General features: G+C 34.9%; 1 protein-coding gene across 1 annotated transcript in view; it reads left to right on the top strand.

The window, feature by feature from the left end:
• The first annotated feature begins 240 nt into the window (after positions 1-240).
• Positions 241-23,789, top strand: part of LOC145689296 (ATP-binding cassette sub-family G member 4-like) — an 86,647-nt gene continuing 63,098 nt past the window's right edge. Inside the window, exons 1-5 of the mRNA XM_081763436.1 lie at positions 241-346; positions 7,387-7,576; positions 10,009-10,154; positions 15,003-15,241; positions 20,490-20,630. Coding sequence (XP_081619562.1) covers positions 291-346; positions 7,387-7,576; positions 10,009-10,154; positions 15,003-15,241; positions 20,490-20,630 — 772 coding nt within the window. The 5' untranslated portion in view covers positions 241-290. The remainder of the gene's footprint in view (positions 347-7,386; positions 7,577-10,008; positions 10,155-15,002; positions 15,242-20,489; positions 20,631-23,789) is intronic.

Below are 23,789 nucleotides of genomic sequence, written 5' to 3'. Positions count from 1 at the left end.
TTAGCTTTCTTTATGTACCCTACAGAAGTTTTAATAAATTTACGTATGAACAATAACGTAGACAAGCTCTTATGTTAGTATGGCGAAAGGGTAAAGAAAAAAAAAACGAGTTTTCTTCAAGTCTCCAGAATTTTGTTTCACAATATGAACTAAACAGTATTATCTCCTAAGCTCTTTACTAAATTAGGCATTCTTTAAAAACTATGTATTTTGTTTTTTTCTTTTCAGAAACTAAGAAAATACTCCATGGACTAAAGGGACAATTCATTGGTGGAAGGCTGACCGCCATTATGGGACCTTCTGGTGCTGGAAAAACTACGCTTTTGAATATATTGGCTGGACATGAGTAAGTATTGGAACAAGTTCAACCCTCAGAGCTACAAGATCATTTACGTCCCGTAGAACACCAGCATAGGGTTACTTTGGATCCATGTACAGTTTATTACTTGTAAAAATTAGCCTGATTTCGAGAACAAAACCAACACATGTCGTAATTCAATATTTATTTATATACTAGCAGAAATGCCCGCTTTTCGCACGAGAAGAGTCAGGGGCAGATCCAAGATGGACTTCTGGAGGAGCGGTGGGTTGTAATACTGCTACTTAGAACTACTTTTAAGAGCTCTAAACTCTGGGATGGGTTATATATATATAGGCTATACACAATAAGTAAGTTTCCCCTTCTGGGAGGATCGCCCCCTTCGATCCGCTCCTGAGAAGAATAAAGTTTATGCAAAATATTTCAGAGTAAAGGAATGAGCTAAGCATGTAATGAAAAGCAACGTTTTTGTCTTTGGCGTTTATAATGATTTCTAGGCCATCTGACTTTCCACAAGATATATAAGGTTTATGAAATTGGATAGTAAAGAAATGACTGAAAATTAATTATAAATAAGAGAATATGATAATAATTAAAGAATAAATAATAAAGAATAACGCTTGTGGCGTTGCTCTTGCTAATTCTCAGCTAAATTGACATGCCCTTTCTTCAACAAATTTGGGTTTAAATGTAATCAGAATCCTCAGGGATCAGCTTAGACTTGAAAACTATAAATTCAACATTAGTCTTGGTCACTTTGTACATTTTATTTTTTTTCCTTCTTTTCATCACTCATGCCTATAAGGCCTGAGTTGAGTTGAGTTTGAATTTAACGTCCCTTTCAGCAGCGAAGCTATATGAGACGGGACCTACTGATTAACGTGTTGGACTTCGATTGCGTCGGGTATGTCGCTAATCAGTTTAACGAATCCTAAAACTGTATACTCAACAATAATGTCGGTCCATTTTTTATTATTTTACATGTCACCCCATCCCATCCTACCTTGAGAGGTATTAGGAGTGTTCAAGGAACAGGTCCTATGTTAGATCTTATTACTCTATTGTAATCGGGGCATATAGATGCACTACTTCAAGTTTGAGTATTGAATTCGCATAGTTTGGAAGTCTTAGTTTCACATTATAAAACGATACTTAGTTTTTTATACGCAAATTCAAAATAAGAGAAAATTACGTTAACTCTTCAAAACTAATGGTCAATTCATGCATTCTATAGACAGGAAATAATCAAACATCACCCTAGCGTCTTCACACCGTAAAGATCGGATGTTTGAACAAAACTGATTGAAGACATGCGGAAAAGATTACATCACTAGTAGTTACGTTGGTAACAGAAAACAGAATTCTTTATTTCGATTATGACACCAAAGTTACAGACTTTGTTTCTTCAAATCCGAGCACCAACAAATTCGTTCAAATTCAAGATGTGATTTAATGACGCGAATTCCGATATATCAGATACCCAGCATTTGATGTTCGGCTCAGACTCTTCGAGCTCTGTTACACAATTTAGCAAAGTAACTACGATTTGCAGAAAAACACTACTTGAAGCCCAGGAGGATAAAAAGACTAGATAGGATCACATCAAGTATGGCATCGGTTTCTAGAAATTTTATGATCGCATTTTAAGAGTTACAGTAGAAACTCAAACTTTGAACAGTTAAATTCAATGGATGGATTTTTTAAAATTAAAGTATTCGTGTTAGTGAATAGTGTTACTACGAATTCAACACGCCTTAGAATTTGCAGACAAACACGTGAGTAGATAAAGCATTCTAATTGTTATTTGGATATACCATTTCTATCCTTTTTCTCTACGAAAATCCTCTAAGTTATGAATTCGTGTTATTGGGAACAATTATTGTATAGACTTTAATAACAGCCATTCGTAAAATCTTAATGCTTTTCGGTCTATTCACTAGCGATCCACCCGTCGCACACAAGTACTGGCTAGATTTAGGTGCTCTTATTTGTTCTCAATTTGAATTGAGTTATTTTACAGGCTGTTCTAATTAACAATTTCCATTCCATTTGCAATTATTTATAAATCACGATATTCGATCATTTGTATCTATGATAACATCAAATGAAGGCTGAGATTTCGTCGGGACCTCAGGAGAGAAAGGAGTGAAGGAGATAGAACACTGTAGATATGTTATTGCTGGTTTGAGCAATAACATTGTGAAATTATTGCTGGTTAGTTTCCTGTGATTTACATTATTCTTACGGCCAACCAGTGTTTTTCATCCCCACTTTTGGATGCCGCAACGTGTTGTTTTTCTCTCGACAATAACCCATCCCAAAACGTAAAAACAGGCTTCTACGTAGTTTGAGAGCCGCGTAGTGTAGTGCGCCTTCGGTTCAAGGCCCGTCTTGAACCTTTCCCCAAATTTTTCTCAACCCATCGTACTTATGCTCATGTTGTGGATGATGCATAGATTTTTTTTAAATGTCAATCACATGTGCTGTTTCTGAAGGCTACCAACTGGAATCATGACATTCAAGGTTATCTTTATTCAATCAATGTTTGAATAATTCATGATGTCTTTGTATATATATATTTTTTTTGTAAATCACAATGATTTTTATGAGCTGCTGCCTTCGTTTACCTTACACATTATATAAGAGATTTGTTTAGTTAATTTGTACACGGTATATTCTTTTCTCATCCTCGCTTTTCCAATACTATATAGTCTCACGCAGAATTAAAAAAAAAGGATACAGTTATTCTATTTCTCAATCACAAACTGTACTTGGCACTTTTGCCCTTACATTAAATAATATAACAATATGTAGCATATGGGTCAATCCATTTGAAGTGGTCCAAAGATGATGAAAATGGTTGCTCCGAAAATTATAGAAATTGGAGTGTGATGAACCTTGTGTATGAGAAGGTCAATAACAGCATTCACGTTCTCGTATGTATATACAACACAATATACAGTTATCCCACTTTTGACGCATCTAAAAATTATTGCAATAAACTATTTCGGGAATTTAAGGAAACCACTTATCAGATATTGTCTCAAAACACGTCGTTACTTCATGTTTTACATGTAAGACATGCGTTCAATTACGGATGTTAATATATCATAACAATCTTCGGAATGCAACCTTCTATAAGTTTAAAGCAAACTTCATTGATGTTCTTCAATCTTCTAAATACAATCTCAAGGTCTCCGAACGGTTAGAGGATGAATACTTGATGTCCGTGAAAGTACATGAGACTATTTTTTTTTTCGGCAAAATGATTTTATTGGACAAATGCACCGAATTAACTGCCACGCAGCAAATTGGTTTCATTCACAATCGTTTGCTTCTGCACTAAATTGACCGTGTTTCAGGATAACGAACTTCATGGGCTTTTTAATTATTTGATTTAGCTAGAAAGAAACAGACACCGCATTCGAAGCTTCATATCATTGAAAACAATTTTTCACATGGGATCTTGTCTTTATCTGGTTTCTCGCAGCATACTCAACTAGAAACAAAACCACTTAAAGAAAAAAAATGATGTAATTAATCAATCCATTGTTGTAACGTGATAGAATTTTTTGGAGAAAATGGATTTTTTTTATCATGCTCCAGGAAATTACCCTTGGTTTTGAGTACTGGTAAAATTCGAGAGCTTAGGGGATCTCGTTCCCTTATCATTCCTCTCGTCATATATGTTGCTTACTTATTCTCGAACATTGTAAATCCTTTAGCATATATTGCTTGCTTTATTTTTCTTTTTAACCTGTAGACAACCAGGGCGTAACTAAAGGCTTACAGGCCCTTGGCAAACTTTGGTGGCCCTCTCTTCTGATTTCCACAACTAACAATTGGCATTCGTACAAATTTTATAATAATTGAATTACTTTTATAGCCCACATAGAAATAAGCGCAATTCTAAATATGATTTATATACAAAATAAATACAATTTGTTCACAAGTTTGTGTTGTTTATAAATGTAGTATTCTACAGCATTTTTATACTTTAAAATTCCCACTCTCTTGCTTTGACTTTAACAAAGTTGTATGCTATTTTTTCTAAGTCCAGCTTGCTAAGCAATGTTCAATGCAAGAAGTGCTAATTGTTTTAGTCTTTTTTTACTCATGGTGCTACTCAATTAGTTTATTATTATTATTATTATTATTATTATTATATGCTGAAGAAAAATCTTTGTATTTTTGCCGTTAGGCTGTTCATGGCACAGAAATAAACATTATTAAACATTATTATTATTATTATTATTATTATTATTATTATTATTATTATTATTATTATTATTATTATTAATAACAATCACATAGTTATGAATACTGGTGTCAATTTTGGGGATTGCAGGCATTGAGCGACAGCAGAAAACTTATTGAAAGAGATTCTATTAAGAAACTACTAGACAATAGCTATCATAGTGAATATTGCTTCCATAATATAGGTATAAGGATACCAATGTATAATACAAGAAATAGATCAACATTAGTTCCTTTGAATCCGAAATTGTAATTTTAAGAAGATTGACCAATTCTTTTAATTTAGTTTATTTTTATCAGTATAAAAGCATGAATTTTAAAGCTTGCCAAATTTTATTTTTAGTATTTATGACGACTATTTTGAGACTAAAATAATATATTTGGTGTTAATTTGACAAAGAATTATTAATCCGATTTTATTTTACTTTATTTTATCATTATGTTTTATTGTTTTAGTATGAAGCTTATATTGTATGTAATATGTGTTTATCTTGTCTAATAAAGTTCTGTATTTTTGCCGTTAGGCTGTTCATGGTGCAGAAACAAACATTATTATTATTATTATTATTATTATTATTATTATTATTATTATTATTATTATTATTATTATTATTATTATTATTAAGTGGAAAATGAAAGCTCCGCACTCCCAGTTGTGACAGAAATGGTCAGAATCGACATCAAAGCTGTGAGATTTCTGGAAAACTTGATGAAACGAAGTGATTTTTCACTATAAGAAGAGAAGCTAGTTCACTTATTGTTGTCACTTTAGAGATCTCATTGCTAAGTGTCGACTCCATAATTAAAATTTCTTGCAAAAATGCTGAAGAAAAATCTTTGCTGCATGTTTTTGTGAATTCATCAGCTTTATGTGGAGGGGCAGTGTCACTTACATTTTGCAGTATTTAGGTTGCTGCACGTTAATATGTGGCATCACTTCAGTTAAACTATTGAAATGGCATTGCATTTGGTTTGTTATCACGTCTAGCACCGGGAAAAAAATATTATAATATATGCGAAAGTATCTTTCTGAATCCTTTATTCATTCGCTTTGAGAAATTTCGTCGTAGTGACGTTGCAATTTTCTATATGAAGAAATTCAGGCTGAGTGAAGCAGCTATTTACTATTATGTTTGCCTTCTCTTTTTATTCTTTAAAATTTAGTTTTATAATTTTTCAACTCTTCAAGGTACTTTTGTACAAGGTGTACTTCTTTTCATAAATCCACGTTTTTCAATTGAATTGCGTAGAAGACAATTTTGATTGTCTGTAATACTTTAGATTGGAAAATTATTAAGTAAAGTTATAAGTCTCAACAAGCTTTTTCAGTATTTCAAGCTTCATTCTTAAGCCAGACTTGGAACTTAGCAGAATTACCTTACAAACACTCTTTTCAATGTCTTCAAACCTTACTTTTAAGACAAACTTTGCATCACAACTTCAGACTCATCTTGTTGAATTAACTTTCTTCAGAGACGCATTTTGGTCGTCTATAAACTAACTAACTAACTATATAGCCTATAGAACCCGGAAGTTAATACCACGTTCACAAAAGCTTTCCACTGATTTCTATCCTTAGTCTAACTGGATCCAGTTTCTACTTTGTATTCCTATTTCTGCAAGATCCATCTTAATATTGTCCTCTCACCTTCGCTTAGGTCTTTCTAATGGTCGTTTTCCGATTGGTCTTCCAATTAATACTTTGAAAGCGTTCCTAGTTTCTTTCATCCTGGCTACATGACCTGCTCACTTGAGCTTCCTAGATTTGATGACCCTAACAATCTTTGGTAAATTGCATAAACTATGTAGTTCCTCCCCACGTTATGAAGTTTCCAATCCCGTTCCTCTTCGGTCCAAATATTCCTCTCCGGATCATGTTCTCAAATACTTTCAGTTTACGTTATTTCCTTAGAGTAAGCGACCATGTTTCCCAACCATACAGTACAATATGCATGATTATGGTTTTATATATTTTAAGCTCCAAATTCCTTGACAGAATTCGCGACGACAACAGATTTTGAACTGAATAATAACACGAATTCCCTGCTTTTAATCGACATTTAATTTCTTTGTGAATATGGGTTTTGTCTGTTATATATTTGAACCTATATATTTGAAGGTATCCACTTTATTTTGGTCGTCTATGTCGGACAAAACCCCATTGAGTATATTTTACCGTTTGATATTGTACACAAAAACATTACAAGTTCATAATAACATTCCTATACATTACACTGAAATCTTCCGCGTTCGTTACGGTAATGAGTTAAGATTTAAGAATGGCATGCATTATAACAATTATAGACATGAATACCAAGAGTTTATTTTCTTTAATATTAAGACCGTTTTCTGCTAAAATAATAATAATACATAAACAAACAAATAGAAATAAGTAAACAAGGGTACTAGATCGAGGGTGGACCTCTGGCTTTTTGCCAGTCCAATCACCCTGAAGTTACGTCTCCGTTGACAATGCGCTTGATTCCTAGTTCTTCAAAATATTATGAGTACTTCTATGCTTCTAAAACTTCTTCTTGGTCACTATTTCCATTCTTATTTTCTATGTCATAGTTATAACCATTGTTTTCTTTAAATTGTATGTTGATCTTCCCTCATAGTATACAATCTTGAACAAAAGCAAATAACAGTTTTAGGCAATGTTTGTTTATAAGATCTTCAGTTGATAGTGCATGTCCCTGTATATTACTTGAAATATATTTTTTTTTTAGGTGACTACACATCTTCCTTTAATAATGTTATTCTATCATTTTTAATTTGATTTACTATTTAATCTCTTTTTTTCCACTTAGCTCTATGGATCCTGGAGGATCTATTTTGGTAAATGGACGTGAAAGGAATTTACGAAATTTCAAAAAGATGTCATGCTATATTACGCAACATTTTGAGTTTCTGTCATACCTCACTGTTCTTGAGACCATGAAAATTGCTGCAGATCTGAAGCTTGGTTCTGGAGTTAAAGATGATGAAAAATATAAACAGGTAAGTGATCTCTCACAACGTAAATTTCTCTTTGATGACTTTTTAAATGTCTGATAGATCATCCAACTCTTACCCAGTTTAGCAAGGACCACCATGTGGTAGTGATGATGGATTTCCTTGTATCGTAATGTTTCTCGCAAAATGTTTCTCTCATCTCGGCGAAAAGGTCGTAATCGGACGGACGCATATGTCCAGGGAATACGGTGGATGTAGTACCTTTCACCGCCAATTACACAGGAGAACTTTCCAGTGCTAGCTATCTCTCGCTAAGCATTGTAGCACAAGGTTATTTACATTGTTGGCAACAAGAATTGCCGTTTTCTCTGAGTATGGAATGAAACTGATTTTGCAAGTAGTCAGTAGAAGGCTGCATCAACTCTCTACCAGTGACATAGAAAATGAAGCATGATTACTCCATAGACGTAGTGTACCACAAAGAATATCCACCCAACATTGGACGAGAAGATTGAGGAAGCTCCCACTCATTGGATTAGCATCAAATTTCAGCCCATACTTGTCACCTTTCTTCTCGTAACAGTGCATTCAGTGCTGTGCAATTGCATAATGATGTCATTCCTGCACTTTGGTAATTCGGTGGGGTACTTCCGCTACAATTTTACAGAGCTCAAGAATGTTGTGGAGGATGTGCGGAGATGATGCAGCCCGGTTCGGAGGATGTGCAACACAGTATGTCTTCTTCCATTGCTAACTCATGCATGGTCTATTGGCGATTCTTCTTCAACAAGGAAGAAGGACGATTTGTACGGTATTACTGAACGAAATTTCTGGTTTCCAAAATACAGGGTGCTTGAAAAAGAACTCCCTAGTTTTAAGTATAAATTTAATTGGGAAATGAATGAAAACTTACATCAATAAGTACATATCATGAAAGAGAATTCCTTCAAGTTTTGTTTAATGTTGGTAGACTTCAACGTGGGATCCATTTGTACACTACCGGTTTCCTTGAAAGACTTTAGCCAATGATGGATAGTTTTTGCTGTAGGTGGTTCACCATCGTACTGACGCCTAAAATTACGTTGCACTGTTATAACTGACTCAGTTTTCACAAGCCAAATAACACACTGCGCTTTCTGTTGCGGAGTACATATTGTTGCTGAGTTGCTCTGCACTGCACGCCTGCCTGGACTAAACTGAGGAGACAGAGAAAAAAAAAAACAGCACTGGTGCCGTCTCAAGGTCAAGCAGACCTGCCAACTGCAGGGGAGCCAAACTTGGAGAGAGGATGAATGAAACACCACAAACTAGAATAGTGCATGTCACATTGTACAGATTCTAGGACATATTAAAACTAGGGAGTTCTTTTTCAAACACACTGTACTTTAATTCAATGTATCACTGTTCGATGCGGTGCGGTAATGTTCCATAACCACGTGCTTCACGTAGTCCCTGGTAACAATCTTGGCATTCCGACGATGTGGTGCTTCAATTTCAATCCACGCACGTTTCACTTTCGTAGAAATCGCGTTAAAGCTTTTGAACTCTATCCAATAGCTGTGACTATCTGATTATTATCACTCTAGTGATAGTAACATTGTAACTACTTTTATTCAGCCAATGTTTTCTTTCAAAATACTGTACTGTCCTGGATGTTACGAGAAAGCGAAGAAGAAAAAAATCCTAGTGGTTTACATCAGTTGGGAGGACCTTATCGATATAAGATAAATATAAGTACAAGAGGGAATCGAGTTTCATATATTTGTTCTATATACCCACTATCTTTGTATACTTGATGAGCTCATTCTGGAAACCTTGTACGTATCAAAAATTTACAGCTGGATGCTCTGTGACATTAGAGTTTGCTGTTCAGTTTCTCAATAAATCTCTCACATAGAGCAAGGAGAAAGCACCAAACATAGCGTTGATAGAAGACAATTAGTGACAGACAAACAAGACGTAATTAATGATTTTGTAGATGCACTATTCGCGGATTCATGAGTAATTGTGCACTAGCAACACTTGTTTTATTACATTCCACCTACTTCGTTTCCTCCCCTTTTCTTACTCAATCTGTTCTCTTTCTCTCATTTCTTATTGTAAAAGGCAGCTTCTACGTCATACATTCGGGAGTTGGAAATGACTGCTAACACTGTATATCATGTAAATATGTATTTTATCCATGTTTCTTATGAACTATATATTCGTATCTTCTTTTATTTGGAATTGAACTTCCGTTATCGAGACGGGAGCTATATGTGACGTACATATATAGTTTAATGTGGATTCTAAACCATTTAAGACCCGCTTTAGATTCGAATCTCACGTTAAGCTATAGGTCTATGTCTAATATAGTCCGTCCAGATCAGATCTAAACCACTTCTGCTTCAACTAGGCTTCGAATATGTCTTTCCCACACTGAAAAGTAATTATGGTATTTAGCCACGAAGCAGTTTTCATAAATGTTTTTGTTTCAGATATGCCGTATACTAATAGTACTGGGACTAGAAGACGCCAGCAAGACGATGGTAGGCAGTTTGTCCGGAGGTGAAAAGAAGAGACTCTCCATTGCTGTGGAGCTAATTACAAATCCTCGGATCATGTTCTTTGATGAACCCACAAGGTGAAAGACTATTTTCTTTTATGTACTAGTCACCTTCATATTAAGTATCTTCGTTCATTATTTTTTGAGCTTGTCACACCTTGTTCCATCTACTACTGCTTTGGCGAATAAGTTTAAAATAAGTATCACACTAGATGGCAGATCTATGCTGAGCCTAGATTCATAAGACTGCGTCTTTAGACGCACTCTCCGAGAACGGAGAATTTATTGTTATTATGTGCATTTATAGACTCTCTCTCCCCGGTTCAACATCGTCATCAAAGGGATAAAGCCATATTATTTATTTATTTAACAATTACCAGATACAGCTCTGAGGCCATTTTACACTGGATATCTAACAATAACAACAACAACAACAATGGAAAGGATTTGGGAAGGTATCGGTCAGGGCCTGTTTTAGTAGGTACCATCCCGGCATTTGCCTGGTAGGATTGAGGGAAACCCTGGAAAACCCCAATCGGGATGGTCGGTAGCGGGAATCGAACCCGCGACCTCCCGAATGCGAAGCCAACGCTCTACCACTTGAGCTTGTAAAATTAAGAATTAGTAAAATTGCCCTGTTAAGATAAAACATTAATTTCTCAGTTTCATGTTTTCATGTTTCTCAACATCTGTTCATGTGTTTTTTTTTTAACCTATGTGAAATTACTACTGAAAAAGCAAAAATAAACAACAAATAGTGCATTATATTTACAAAGAGTATGGAGCTTATTTATGGCATGTCTGATTACACTGTTGTCCAAAAAAGAATTCGTCTCGTCTCGGAAAGAAGACGAGAAGTACAGTATTGTCTTAAATTCGATACGAGACTAGAAAGTTTACTAATTTCGTGGACTACGTTAGTTCACTCAAGTCTTAGGTCTCAAATACAGTTTTTAAGCATGATTTACGGTATAGAAACAATAAATTGATTGTACGAACACAATTAAGAGTTTTTAGTAATGTTTAAATAAGTTATGATGTAATACCAATGTTTCATTAATACATAAGGAATAATTGCAAAGCTATATTGAGCAAATTAGCAGTTGTACGTAGTTTTAGTTTGATTAATATGTACTTTCATTTAGGAATAAAAGTAGATCTGAAAAGGTAAGGGGACACATGACGTCAAGCCGTTCGGTATCCGTACCTATCTTTGCCCATTGTAATTTTTTTTAGAAAGCGGGAGGACGCCACAGATATTTTCTGGAAGTGTGGGGACAACCTTCCCCACATCCCTAATCAATTTTATCCCTGCTTTCATACCTCTGAAAGCCTGTTCTTGTTTGTCTAGAAAACAATCAACCCCAATCAAACGTTTCATAATGTATCTATCTCTTTATAAACGCGCTGATGGTGTTGCTCATCGACGTATGCACGGGTGGGTTCTGGGGATCCTGACTTCTCCTGAAATTCCAACTTTTCTGTGAATGTAGAGATGATTTTTTTAAAAATTTAATATATCCTTATGCTGAATTTGGATTCCCCCAAAGCCTTACTGAAATAAATTCCTGCGTACGTGTCTGGTGTTGCTGATCTCACTTACCTTCTTTTGTTCATCATATAGTCAACCCTGGATTTTCCAAGTTTTTCTTTTTTTAAAATAACTAGCTGAACCTGCGCTCTCTATACAGCGCATAAATATCCTTCTCATTCCTCACAACATCTGTACATGCCCCTTTACAGACACAAGTGAAAGAAGTCTTGGAAAAAAAATCGGCAAGGCGTATCATAAAGGGGAGATTTTATCAATTATTGTTTTCTCAATATCTCGCACCGTTTGCAAGATTTGAGCCTACTTCCAGTAGGAGTTTCTAATTCATGCATGACCAGTGTTTTCTTTCTTCTTGCATGCAGTATGTAACAAGCAAATACATTACATACACAATTAATTATAATGGCAGTTATATATGGTGTTCATTGGGCAAAACACTCCAAAAATAAAGATTCATCTTAGACTGGAGAAATGGTTATTCATTATTATTTGGCCATGAAATAAACGCCTGAGACATATGCAACCACTATATACAACAGTGTGGTGTTGGAATGTATAATGCGTGGGATACAATGCTTTCGTGTTTTTTTTTTTTTTAATTTCAACACTTCAAGTGTACCAGTAAAAATGTAATAAAGAAATAATGACCGAGTTTTTTTTAAATATTCAATTAGAACTGGACAATCTACGCAAAATTTGCAATCGATCAGTGAAAACGCCATTTTTCTAGAGCCTGTAGTTTCTGAGATCTCATTGTCGAAAGAATTGACCACAAACAAGTAAACGTCCACAACATATAGTTTAAAAGAACTCGGAAGATGGAAGCACAATTCACGTGCATTGATTTTAGAGAAGACATTAAAATACAAAGACTTTGAACAATAATTTTATATCATAAACTTTATGAAAAAGATCTAGTTAAGTAATTTATTTAAAGTACACATACTTAAAACGTTTGTCCCTGTTAAACGTGAAATCACACATAACCGTAAGTGAAAGATTTGTAAGCCAAAGTTATAGGTTGGAGCTCAGGCGCTTTTAATTGCTATTGTAGCATTTTAATAGATAGATAGATAGATTACTGCTTGCAGATGACATTGAGAAAGATTGCTCTTTATTAAAAGCTTTGCGTTCATTATTCACATAATTATGTTCATCATTCTTCCACGTATTCTTATCATTCGGGAAAAAAACTAGGCAATGCTAACAATCAGTCGCGTATGCATAATTCATCAAGGGTGCTGGTTTCAAGTACTCAATATAATATTCTTTCAGGACAAGCGTGATTTTGATACAAAAATAATAGTATAGCAAATGTTTATTATTCCATAATATTTTACTCAAGAGGGATTTAAAAAACCCCATACCCACTGCCAGCAGTATAGTTTATTTGTAGAAAAACAAGCACATAAAAATGAATTATTGAAATGTAAATTAATACTAAAATGTCGAATACTTGTTTTTCACATTAGTGGACGAACTGGACAACTATTCTGGATAATCGCCTTCTTTTCTTTCTTCCTTTTTCTTTTTTTATTTGTTTTCAAATGCTCGAAAAATAAAATTAAATTGGCGAATCCCATAAATTGTACAGTCACCATTGCCTCTATTGTCATTTCTCAGGTTTCTCGCTTGTCTCCGTTTCACGCTTCTCGAATCCATTGCTATAATCAGACACAGCTACTGCATAGCTTCCTCCCATGCAAGTGCATAAGATTGAAGTGTATCACTACGCTAAGAAAACAAGGAATATCGCAGTTAAAATAGGCACACGTCAATACAAGTTATAAATAATTATTATTATTTTCACTGATTTCAGTATAAATTTTGTTCAATGGTAACACAAGGATTGGCGCTTTTTTCATATTCGTTCTGTTTTAAATTTCAGCACAGGTAAGCAATACAAAGAATTACATCCAAACTCATAAGCAGTTCCAAAGAATGATGCTAGAGGAAGCGCTTATGGCCTATACCAGTGTTTCTTAAAGTGTGGGTCGCGAGAAGTTTTTCCTTTTAATTATGAAAATTTTATTTTGATGCAGAAACATATATTGTAAAGTAAATACCATTCAGAAAATGAAAATTGGAAGCGTTTGTTAATGAGGTGAAGAGTAAGTGGTTACTCAGAGCCTTGCCCTGTTGTACAGTCAGTAGAGATGCTGGATTAGGAGGAAAGAGAACGGATAAGTCAAAATTTCTCACGGAGTAGAGCACTGCGCATTACCTGTTTTACCTTTCTCTGAAAAAAATAAACTAGAAATATGAATTACAGAATATAATTGGTTTGAAATAAACCACAATTACGTAGAACGACAATGCGTATTTGAATAAAAGTAGGTGGGTCATAGAATACATTTTAATATTTAATATGGGTCGCGGTAACAACAAGTTTGAGAACCGTTGGCCTATACTATTGAACTGCTACTAATGACAATATAAGAAACTCGCAACAACTATTCAGTTCCAATGTCAAGGAAGGAAAGCAAACGAGCAATTTTGAAAATTCCTTGTAATAGAATAAATTAAAGAAATATTAAGTATGTGGGCTTTATTTTTACGTAGACTCATGTCCAAAATGATTGTCGCATATCTATAATTGTCTTCTTGTAAGAATATAATTTGATAATGATTTTGTAGGGTACTTTTAATACTGATACTATGTGTATAATCGGAAATGTATATTTGTGGTAAATTTCATAGGAAAATAATTATAAATACGAAAATTAGAATGAGTAAAACAAAATGTTGCTAAATGGACAAGGAAGTTTTATTTTCGTTTTATTGTTATTATTTACTGCTCTTTTGACATGAAATTTGCCACATACATGTCTTTGCCGAGTATACACATACTAACATTACAAGAAATACCGGGCGAATTCGTTATCAAATTATATTCCTACAACAACATATTTATAGACATGCGACAATAATTTTGGACATGAGTGTACATGAGGTACCGCCGCTGATATGTATGTATAGGTGTATAAACTTATTATGTATTATTTAGTTTAGCATTAATACACTATATATATATATATATATATATATATATATATATATATATATATATATATATATATATATATATATATATATATATATATATATATATATATGTTAAAGTGTGTACATAACTTTAAACGAACTCTGTCTGAGTAAGCAGAAATACATACATATTCTTCTTTTCTGTCGAATGGTACAAGTTTGCTAGAAATGTATATATACTCAAATAGCTGTCCGGTTCTCAGCAATCTGTTTCTATAAAGCCTAACAATTGGTTCAATACATATGTATTGAATACTACTACTCATAAAGCTTACATCCTATACTTTTCCAAGCGACCTTATGATAATATGATTTTATCTCTTTAACAGTGGCCTCGACAGTGCTTCTTCAGTCCAAGTGATGCTGCACCTGAAATCTCTGGTAGAGGATGGTCGCGCTGTCATTTGCACCATTCACCAGCCCAGTTCCAAGATCTTTGGACTCTTCGACGACCTTTTTATTCTGTCAGAAGGCCATTGCATCTACAGAGGAAAGGCTTGCAATGCTCTACCATTTTTTAAGTCTGCTGACTTGGAATGCCCGCCATTTTATAATCCAGCAGATTTTGGTATAGTAATTATTTTAAATTTTATTTAACTTACTTTTATGTATAGTGCAAGGCTAATGTTTACAGTTTGGATTAAGTAATACAAATCCACACATTTCGTTAAGTAATACAAATTTGTTCCACATAACATCTGCTAGCTTTAAGCGTATATGAGATTTTAACTTTTCCCAGAAACAAGTTTGAATCAAATTTTCATTTGGTGTTCCTAGTGAGGAAATAAATTGACAACTTTTTCAGTGAGGCTTGCATTAATCTCATTTAACTTAGAAGTATGGCTGGAATTAAAATATTCTGCTTTCCAAAATTGTAACGCCAGCATACTGATATCTTTAATCCAAGAAAATTTTTCTCTCTGTTCCTTAGCAACAATTGATTGAAACAGAAATAAACACTTGGTTCATTAGAAAGAAACTTACCTCTTTATCAGGAGTTATGGCGTATAGTTTGGTTTACCAGCCAAGTTAATACGCTAGGGAAGGGACAATAACGTGTAGAACGATCTGAAATTATGCTTGTGAGTCCGTCTACTGGCCAAATAGATGACCGGACGTGGTTTGAATCCTATATAAAAAGTAGGTCCCGTCCTTCATAAATTCGGTGTTGAATAATTGTAATAAAGCTAAACAAACAATCAAAACAACCTTTCTAGGCTTCCATACCAGACTATACATATAAATATGTGTATTACCTAACAAATAATGCTATGCGAAAATGCGGGAAATCTTATTGAGCCCAATGCGTCCGTCCGTCTGTTAACAAGTGAAATAACAGGAACAGTAAGAGGTATTGACAAATCGTTTTTACTCTAGACTAGATACAGTGGAACCACGAGTTACGAACCTCTCGTTTTGCGAACAATTCGGTCTATGAACAAGGATCTACAAAATCAGGTTCAGACCTCCTTTTTCCCTTAGGGATCGACTTTTCGCAAAACCCTATCTAATTCGCAGCCTAGGGTTCATGAAAACATTTATACACATTTCAAAGTTCCTACGACGAAAAGTTTTGAAAATGTGGTGAACAAGGATCAAACCTTCTTTGTTTCCTCAGAGATTGATTTTCGCAAAAGGCCATTTTAACCACAACCTAGGGTTCACAGAGAACATTTCTACATAATGTCAACTTCGTTGATCAAACTGTTTTTCTAGATCTAGTGAGTGGAGTGAAAGGATTCAAGGCCCCTTTGTCTTATTAGGGTTCGACTTTTGCAAAACTCCATCGTATTTATAGTCTAGGGCAGCGTTTCCCAACCTTTTTGAACTTGCGGCACACTGCAGGTGTAACTTGAATTCTCGCGGCACACTCATATATATATATATATATATATATATATATATATATATATATATATATATATATATATATATATATTATTATTATTATTATTATTATTATTATTATTATTTGTAAACATAAAACACCTTGGTAATTTTTTCTGTGATTGCTGATATCTTTTTCACAGACAAGAAAGTTTGATCAGTGGTTTCAATCCGTGGTAAATCATTATGCTTATTTTTCATTCTAATTTAAAAATAAAAAACAATTACAATGAAACATAGGACTCAGGTTTATAAAAATACACTTTCTCTTTCGAAAATTGTACACAACCTTTTACTAAGAAGGAGGATCACTAAATAACGAACGAACAAACAAATCTCTTGTACTTTTAAAACACAAATGAGGGTTATTTGTATGCAGGTTTGCTTTCTCGAAATGATTGAATAATATTTTTAAATTTCAAGTTACGAAGTAGTCTGCAACAATAAAGAAGCAATAATGGTGATAACAAGTATAACAAATACCTTTTTAACATTAAAAATGTACAGAATAGTAACACAGTATGGAACTTAAAATTATAGATTCATAGTAGATGCTCAAAGTAATGTGAAACACAAATATACATTTTTCCTCACAAATATAATGTGAGACACAATGTCTTGCAATTTGATTGCAATAGAATTAATAATTATGTTTCGATTTCCTCGCGGCACACCAGCAGCCCATTCGCGGCACACCAGTGTGCCGCGGCACACCGGTTGGGAAACGCTGGTCTAGGGTTTAAGAAGAGTATTTGTACAATTTTGAAGATTACAAGAAACCAATTGAATAGTTTAATTTTGTTAATTTGTCATATAGGTATTTTATAGTTAAATCGTCCAAGTTGATATGTTGTTCCACTGAATTGCCGAACGTGCATGCAAGACACTTAAAGAGACTGTACAAATGTCTGATTACTTTGTTGACGAATTAATTGAGCAATATTGCAAGTCGAATTGCGAGCGGTTCTCCTTCAAAAATTGATGTAATGTCGGTAGATTGCATTTATACTTTTTGTTTAATGCAATAACTAGGATTAGTTCCTGTTACTTTGTTTGTTGTTGCAATTACTTTGCTATTCGTTCTAAGTTTTGATTTTAACTATACTCCTTTGTTAATTGCTGCCATTTTCAAAAGAATGTTGTCAGACATGTTAACGATTGCATCTCTGCAAGCTTGCAAAGTACACATTGCATCATGTTTACAGAGAATAAAAGAAATAAAAGTAATACACTTCAAAAGTGCATAAATTGCATAACAATGTAAAATACATTTACACAATTCCAGTGTAATGACCAATAATTCCACCTTCAAGGTCGACAAGGATTGGCACACGGTTAAATTTAAATTAATCAGTGATTGCACGCTTCAAATCATCACTTGTTGAAATGGCTTCGTGGTATTTCCCCGTCGTGGTCATTATCTAAACGTTAATTTCGTAGACTTTCCTCGAAAGAAGAAAGTTGTTGTGGTTTTCCCCGAAAAGAACCGCTCCGAAAGAACCGAAAAATACAATCACAGGAGAACGAAATTAATATACATTCTAATTCACAATATTAATTAAATGCATTTAAATCTTCTACTGTTAACAGGAATCCAGGATTGATGTTAAACTACAGCAGTAACATATAATTAAATAGATTGTGAATATGGACCACTCGTTACCTATATAAGACACTACTAATGTAAATACACAAACTGTTCAGTAAATTACTGCAAATAATGTAACAGCCTACAAAAATGTCAATGCTAAACTCAACTTTTCCTCGCACTTTACCCAGGTTTGGAACAGGCTATGGTTTTTTGTACACATAGGCGTGTATAAAAGCCGAGCTTGAAGCTCTTGTTCTGATGTATTAGTTCATTGTTAATGTAATCCACTTTCCATGCAAAGAACTTACAAACTCTTTCGTTGCTACATACATAAACCCATTTGTCAACTGATTGTTTACCGGAAATACTATTCGCCATTAATCAAACTTCTCTATGTATATCCAGGGCCGTGCCGTGGAAAATCAGCGCTTGGGGCAAGAGTATACGGAGCCCCCATACATATATTTCAAGTAATTTTTCCTTTCTTTTGCCCCTTTTCTCCCGATTTTTTCGCCCCCCTTATTTCGGCAACCGGAGCCGTGGCCCCGCTCGCCCCCCCACGGCCCGGCCCTGTGTATATCAATGTACGAATAAACTTATTCAAGGCTTCTTTTTCTTCGTATTTTTCCAAAATCTTCTTTATGTCGTCATCCACACGCAATGATATTTTCCTTTTATTTTGAAATATTCGAATTTCACCCGATTAAAATTTGCTGCTAACGGCTTCATATTTTCGATGGTGAACTATAAGAGAAAGATATAGGAGGACTTACATCCAATTAGAGCTTTGAAGAAGAAATACGAAGAATTATTTTGTCCAAACTATCGATCGTTGCGCCTCGGCTCGGCTATTGGAGAAACGAATACATAGTCTAGTTTATATTAATAGCCGTTAGATGTCAGTTGTCTTCTGTTTTGCTTGGTAACCCTCATATGTTTAAAATGGCTACTCCGCAGCAGAAATCATTTTGTGTTCTCGAGTTTGCGAAGTGCAATTTCGTAATTACAGTGCAAAGACGTTTCAGGTTGAGGTACCAAATTGATCCTCCGAATCGGTGGAACATTCGCAGACGGGATCGACAGTTTGTAGATACAGGATGTGTATGTAAAGGACAGAGTCCTGGCCGCCCTCGTGTTCCTGAAGAAAATGTTGCACGAATTCAAACTGCTTTCCAACGTAATCCTTCAAAATCAACTCGTCGTGTCAGTCGGGAGTTGCAACTGCCGACATCAACAATTTGGCGTGTTTTGAGACGTCGGTCGGTTATGAAGCCGTACAAGTTACAGCTGTTACAAGCTCTGCATCCTGATGACAAACGCAAACGTGTGGCATTTTGTAACGAGATTCTGGATGCTATTGAAAATGGTAACACTTTTGCACAACGCAACGTGTTCTGTGATAAAGCGACTTTCCGTGTTAGTGGTCAGGTAAACAAACAAAATGTTCCAATTTGGGGCCTAGAGAACCCACATGCAGTCATTGAACATGTACGAGATTCGCCCAAAGTCAATGTGTTTTGTGCGATATCCCGATCATCTGTTTATGGAGCATTCTTCTTTAATGGAAACACGGTTAACAGTCAGCAGTATCTCGCTATGTAACAAAACGGTTGTTTCCGAGGTTGCACGAAGACAACTTCATTTTTCAACAACACAGGGCACGCACTGGAGTCTCCAAGTGCGTGAATATCTGAATGAAACTCTATCGAACCGTTGGATTGGTCGTCAATGAGCTGGTGACTTAGCATGTCTCAGCTGGCCTCCGCGGTCATCGGATTTGACCCTGTGACTTCTTCCGGTGGGGTTTTGTTAAAGACAACGTTTAGGTACCATCACTCCCACAGAACCTGGAAGAGTTGAAGAACCGAATCCGCACTGCCATAACATCAGTGACGCAGGACATGCTTGCCCGAGTATGGGAGGAATTTGAGTATCGATGTGATATTGTTCGTGTCGCTGATGGAGGACATATTGAACATCTGTAATTTGAACTTGAGAGGTTCGTAAATATATGTCTAAAGTTTCATATTCGTATGTCTTAAAGTTTAATAAATATATGCATTCGAAATACGTATATTCTTTTTGAAACAGGGTGTATATATACTGCTTTGGTCAGTTGGAGTTTTACTAGATCTAGTACGAAAGTACTAGTGGTGGTCACACTGATGGTTGTTTAAACCAATTTCTCTGATAGAAATGAAAGTTACAACCAGACAACCGCGACTCAAGAAATATTCCCCTCAAAGTATTTATAATGTATTATTATTATTATTATTATTATTATTATTATTATTATTATTATTATTATTATTATTATTATTATTATTATTATTTACAGTGGTTGAAGTAGCAAGCGGAGATCGAGGAAAAGTGACAGAAAAACTAGAGGAATCTCTGCGTAATTGGCACCCAGATGAACAGATCTCAATCTCAAATGGATCCACGGTTGACGAAGAAGGAAATAATGCAACAGAAACAAGTAATGTATATCGTTTTAAAATATAAATTGAATATATAACTTAGTGTAAGCAACAACAACAAACTAATTAATAAGAACATAAGTATTGAACACATATAAGTAATATTTATTTATTTATTTATTTATTGAAAAAAGACAACCTAAGCTAGTGGCGTACATAACGAGGGATTCCGTATTTATTCCATCTTGAGCAAGACATTATGAAAAAGTTGTATACAGTCACCTAATATGATGTGAACAGTGAAGGTTGAATCCTCCCTTTTGTTGAAATTCTACATACATCAACCAAATCTTATCTAGAGGACGAGAATTTTAGGAATGACACAAAAAAAATGGATCAAAAGATTGCGATTTTGACCAAGAATTTTAGGAATGATCCAAAAAATGCATCAAAAGATTGAAATCTTGGCCAATAATTAGTTTTTGGATCAGGGGCCACATAATTTTTGAACGCCCTCTAAATCGAGTTTTCGTATTTTGTACGTAATAAGGACACCATACTGAGTTAAGTGATAGTTTGGGTTTGGCTACACTATACGTAGTTCTCAAGATATAAGGCCTACAAGAAAATTTTTGATTGAAACATATTGGATCTTTTGATCCAAAAATTAGAGATGGGTTTTCAGAAGGAAAGAAGAAATAAAGAAGAGTTATTAGGGAAGCTTAAAGGGACAAAATACCGATTTATCAAACGTAGCTGCTACCATAAGTTGCATGGTTGTGCAACCGCCTATTTTGTAATCTCAAAATATGTTTTTGAAGTGTAAGAGTAAAGTGTTTGGATAAAAATACAAGTTTTCTCTTTAAAAGAAGGCAATGTCGACAAATCACTCAAAAATTCGTGTAGAGAAAAGCTGAAGAAGAGAGCGATTAATTTTCTTAGTTGCATAAGCTTCGTAACTACACGCAGTAATATCCGTAATATTGCAAATTATGGATACGTTAAATTATTATCAAATAATACTTTCGATAAAGTGAATACTTACAAATATCTAGGATCGACATTAACAGACCAGAAACATATTCACAGGGAAATTAAAAGTCGATTAAAATTAGGAAACTCGTAATTATTATTCAGTCCAAACTCTTTTGTCTTCGCGAATTCTGTCAAAAAATTTAAACCTTAAAATATATAAAACGACACTTATGCCTGTTGTGCTGCGTGGTTGCGAAACATACTCGCTTAGCTTGACGAAAGAACGCAAACTGAAAATATTTGACAATATTTGAATATTCGAACGCAAGACGAAAAGGAATGGAAGAAGCTTCATAACCAGGAACTACATAATTTATACCATTTGCTCCACATTATTAGGATCATTAAATGTAGAAGGCGTAATTAGGCAGGTTATATACCCAGAATATACTGAAAATAGAAATATTCTCAAAATTTTATAGAAACCCATTCGGAAAAAGACTGTTAGGAAGATCTAGGTACAAATGGAACGACAGCATTAACCCTAGAACTCACACTCAAAAAACATTACACTTTTACATTGAAGGGGTCTAGGAGACTTCACTCGGGTGTCTCAGTGGAACTAAATATAATTGCATGTTTTGATCACTTCCACTTTTGATCACTTCCTGTTTTGATCACTTTTGATCACTTATTATTCAGTCTCTAGACCCGAGACCTTTTGCACCTTAGTCGCTGATGCTCTTTACTCTTCCACGCCGTTGCTTGATAATTTTACGCTTCGTACGATATATCCGGTGAGTCGAAAACTTTAAGACGCTTTTTCTCTGCTATTTTTTGCTATTGCGCTCTCCCAGCTTGTAATACTAACATTTTAAATGTGTACTACCACCTCGCGAAAAATGGCCCCGAATTTCATTTACCAAAGTCTGCTTTCTCCTTGTAAGATGAATCTTTATTGTTTGGAGTGTTTTGCCCAATGAACACCACATATCACTGACATTATAATTAATGTGTGTGTGTGTAATGTATTTGCTTATTACATACTGCATGCAAGAAGAAAGAAAAACTGGTCAATTTGAAACTCCAACCGCCACTAGGATCAAATCGTGCAAACGGTGCGAGAAATTGAAAAAAAATCTCTCCTTTATGGTTCTCCTTGCCGATTTTTATCATGACGTCTTTTGCTTGTGTATGAAAAGGGACAGGTACACATGTTGTAAGGAATGACAAGGAGATTCATGCTCATATGTATAGAGAACACAGGTTCAGCTAGTTAATAATTTAAAACACTATATATTTCATATTAATTTCTTAAACTATTATATCTGGCTTTGGCCATTGACTTTCCTGCTTATTTTGTTATATGTGCACACCATGATTCCTTCTCCACATGCCAGTCAATGGTTGCAATACAAATTTATCACACAGCTGACATCAGATTAAAAGTTAGTTACTTTGTCTTAAGTAAGAGGTGCTACTATGTACTAGTTACAAGAAACTTCAAAGTTTTTCGCCAAACTTTACGGCTTCTATGTATTCTTTGTCTCTGATGTAAGCCTGTTCGAAATGCGACGGATGCCATTGCTTTCCTGGCCTGCACATCATTGTGAAATATGACTGATAGGACCTTGTTCGTCATAGTCTTCCAAGCATTGTCGGTGTATTGTGAACTTGCATGCAAGTAGCGTGGCACACGATGAACATGCATACAAGCAGCGTGGCAAGTGATAAACTTGCATACAGGTAGTACGGCAGATGATGAATTTGGATACAAGTGACGTGGCAAGCGATGAACTTGCTTAGCATGATGATGAACTTACATAAAAGGACGCGATAAGCGATGAATCTGCATATAAGTAGCATGGCAAGCGATGAACTTACATACAAGTAACGTGGCAAGCGATGAAATTACATACAAGTAGTGTGGCAAGCGATGAACTTACATACAAGTAGCACGGACGACGCCTAAATGCATACAAATATCGTGGCAAGTGATAAAATTGCATACAAGTAACGTGGCAAACAATGAACTTGCGTACAAATAGCGAGGCGGGCGACAAACTTCCATAAAAGTAGCGTGGCAATCGATGAATCCTACATAAAAGGAGCTTGGGAGACGATGAATTTGTACACAAATAGAGTGACAGGTGATCAATTTTTATGAAGTATTGTGGCAAGCGGTGACCTTGCATTCAAACTGCGTGGCGTACGATGAACTTTTATACAAGTAACGTGGCAAC

This window comes from Thermobia domestica, chromosome 7 (genome assembly GCF_964235325.1).
Source record: "Thermobia domestica chromosome 7, izTheDome1.hap1.1, whole genome shotgun sequence".
Taxonomy (NCBI): Eukaryota; Metazoa; Arthropoda; class Insecta; order Zygentoma; family Lepismatidae; genus Thermobia; species Thermobia domestica.
Note: the sequence above shows the minus strand (reverse complement) of the source record. Positions and strands in the feature narration are given on the sequence as shown.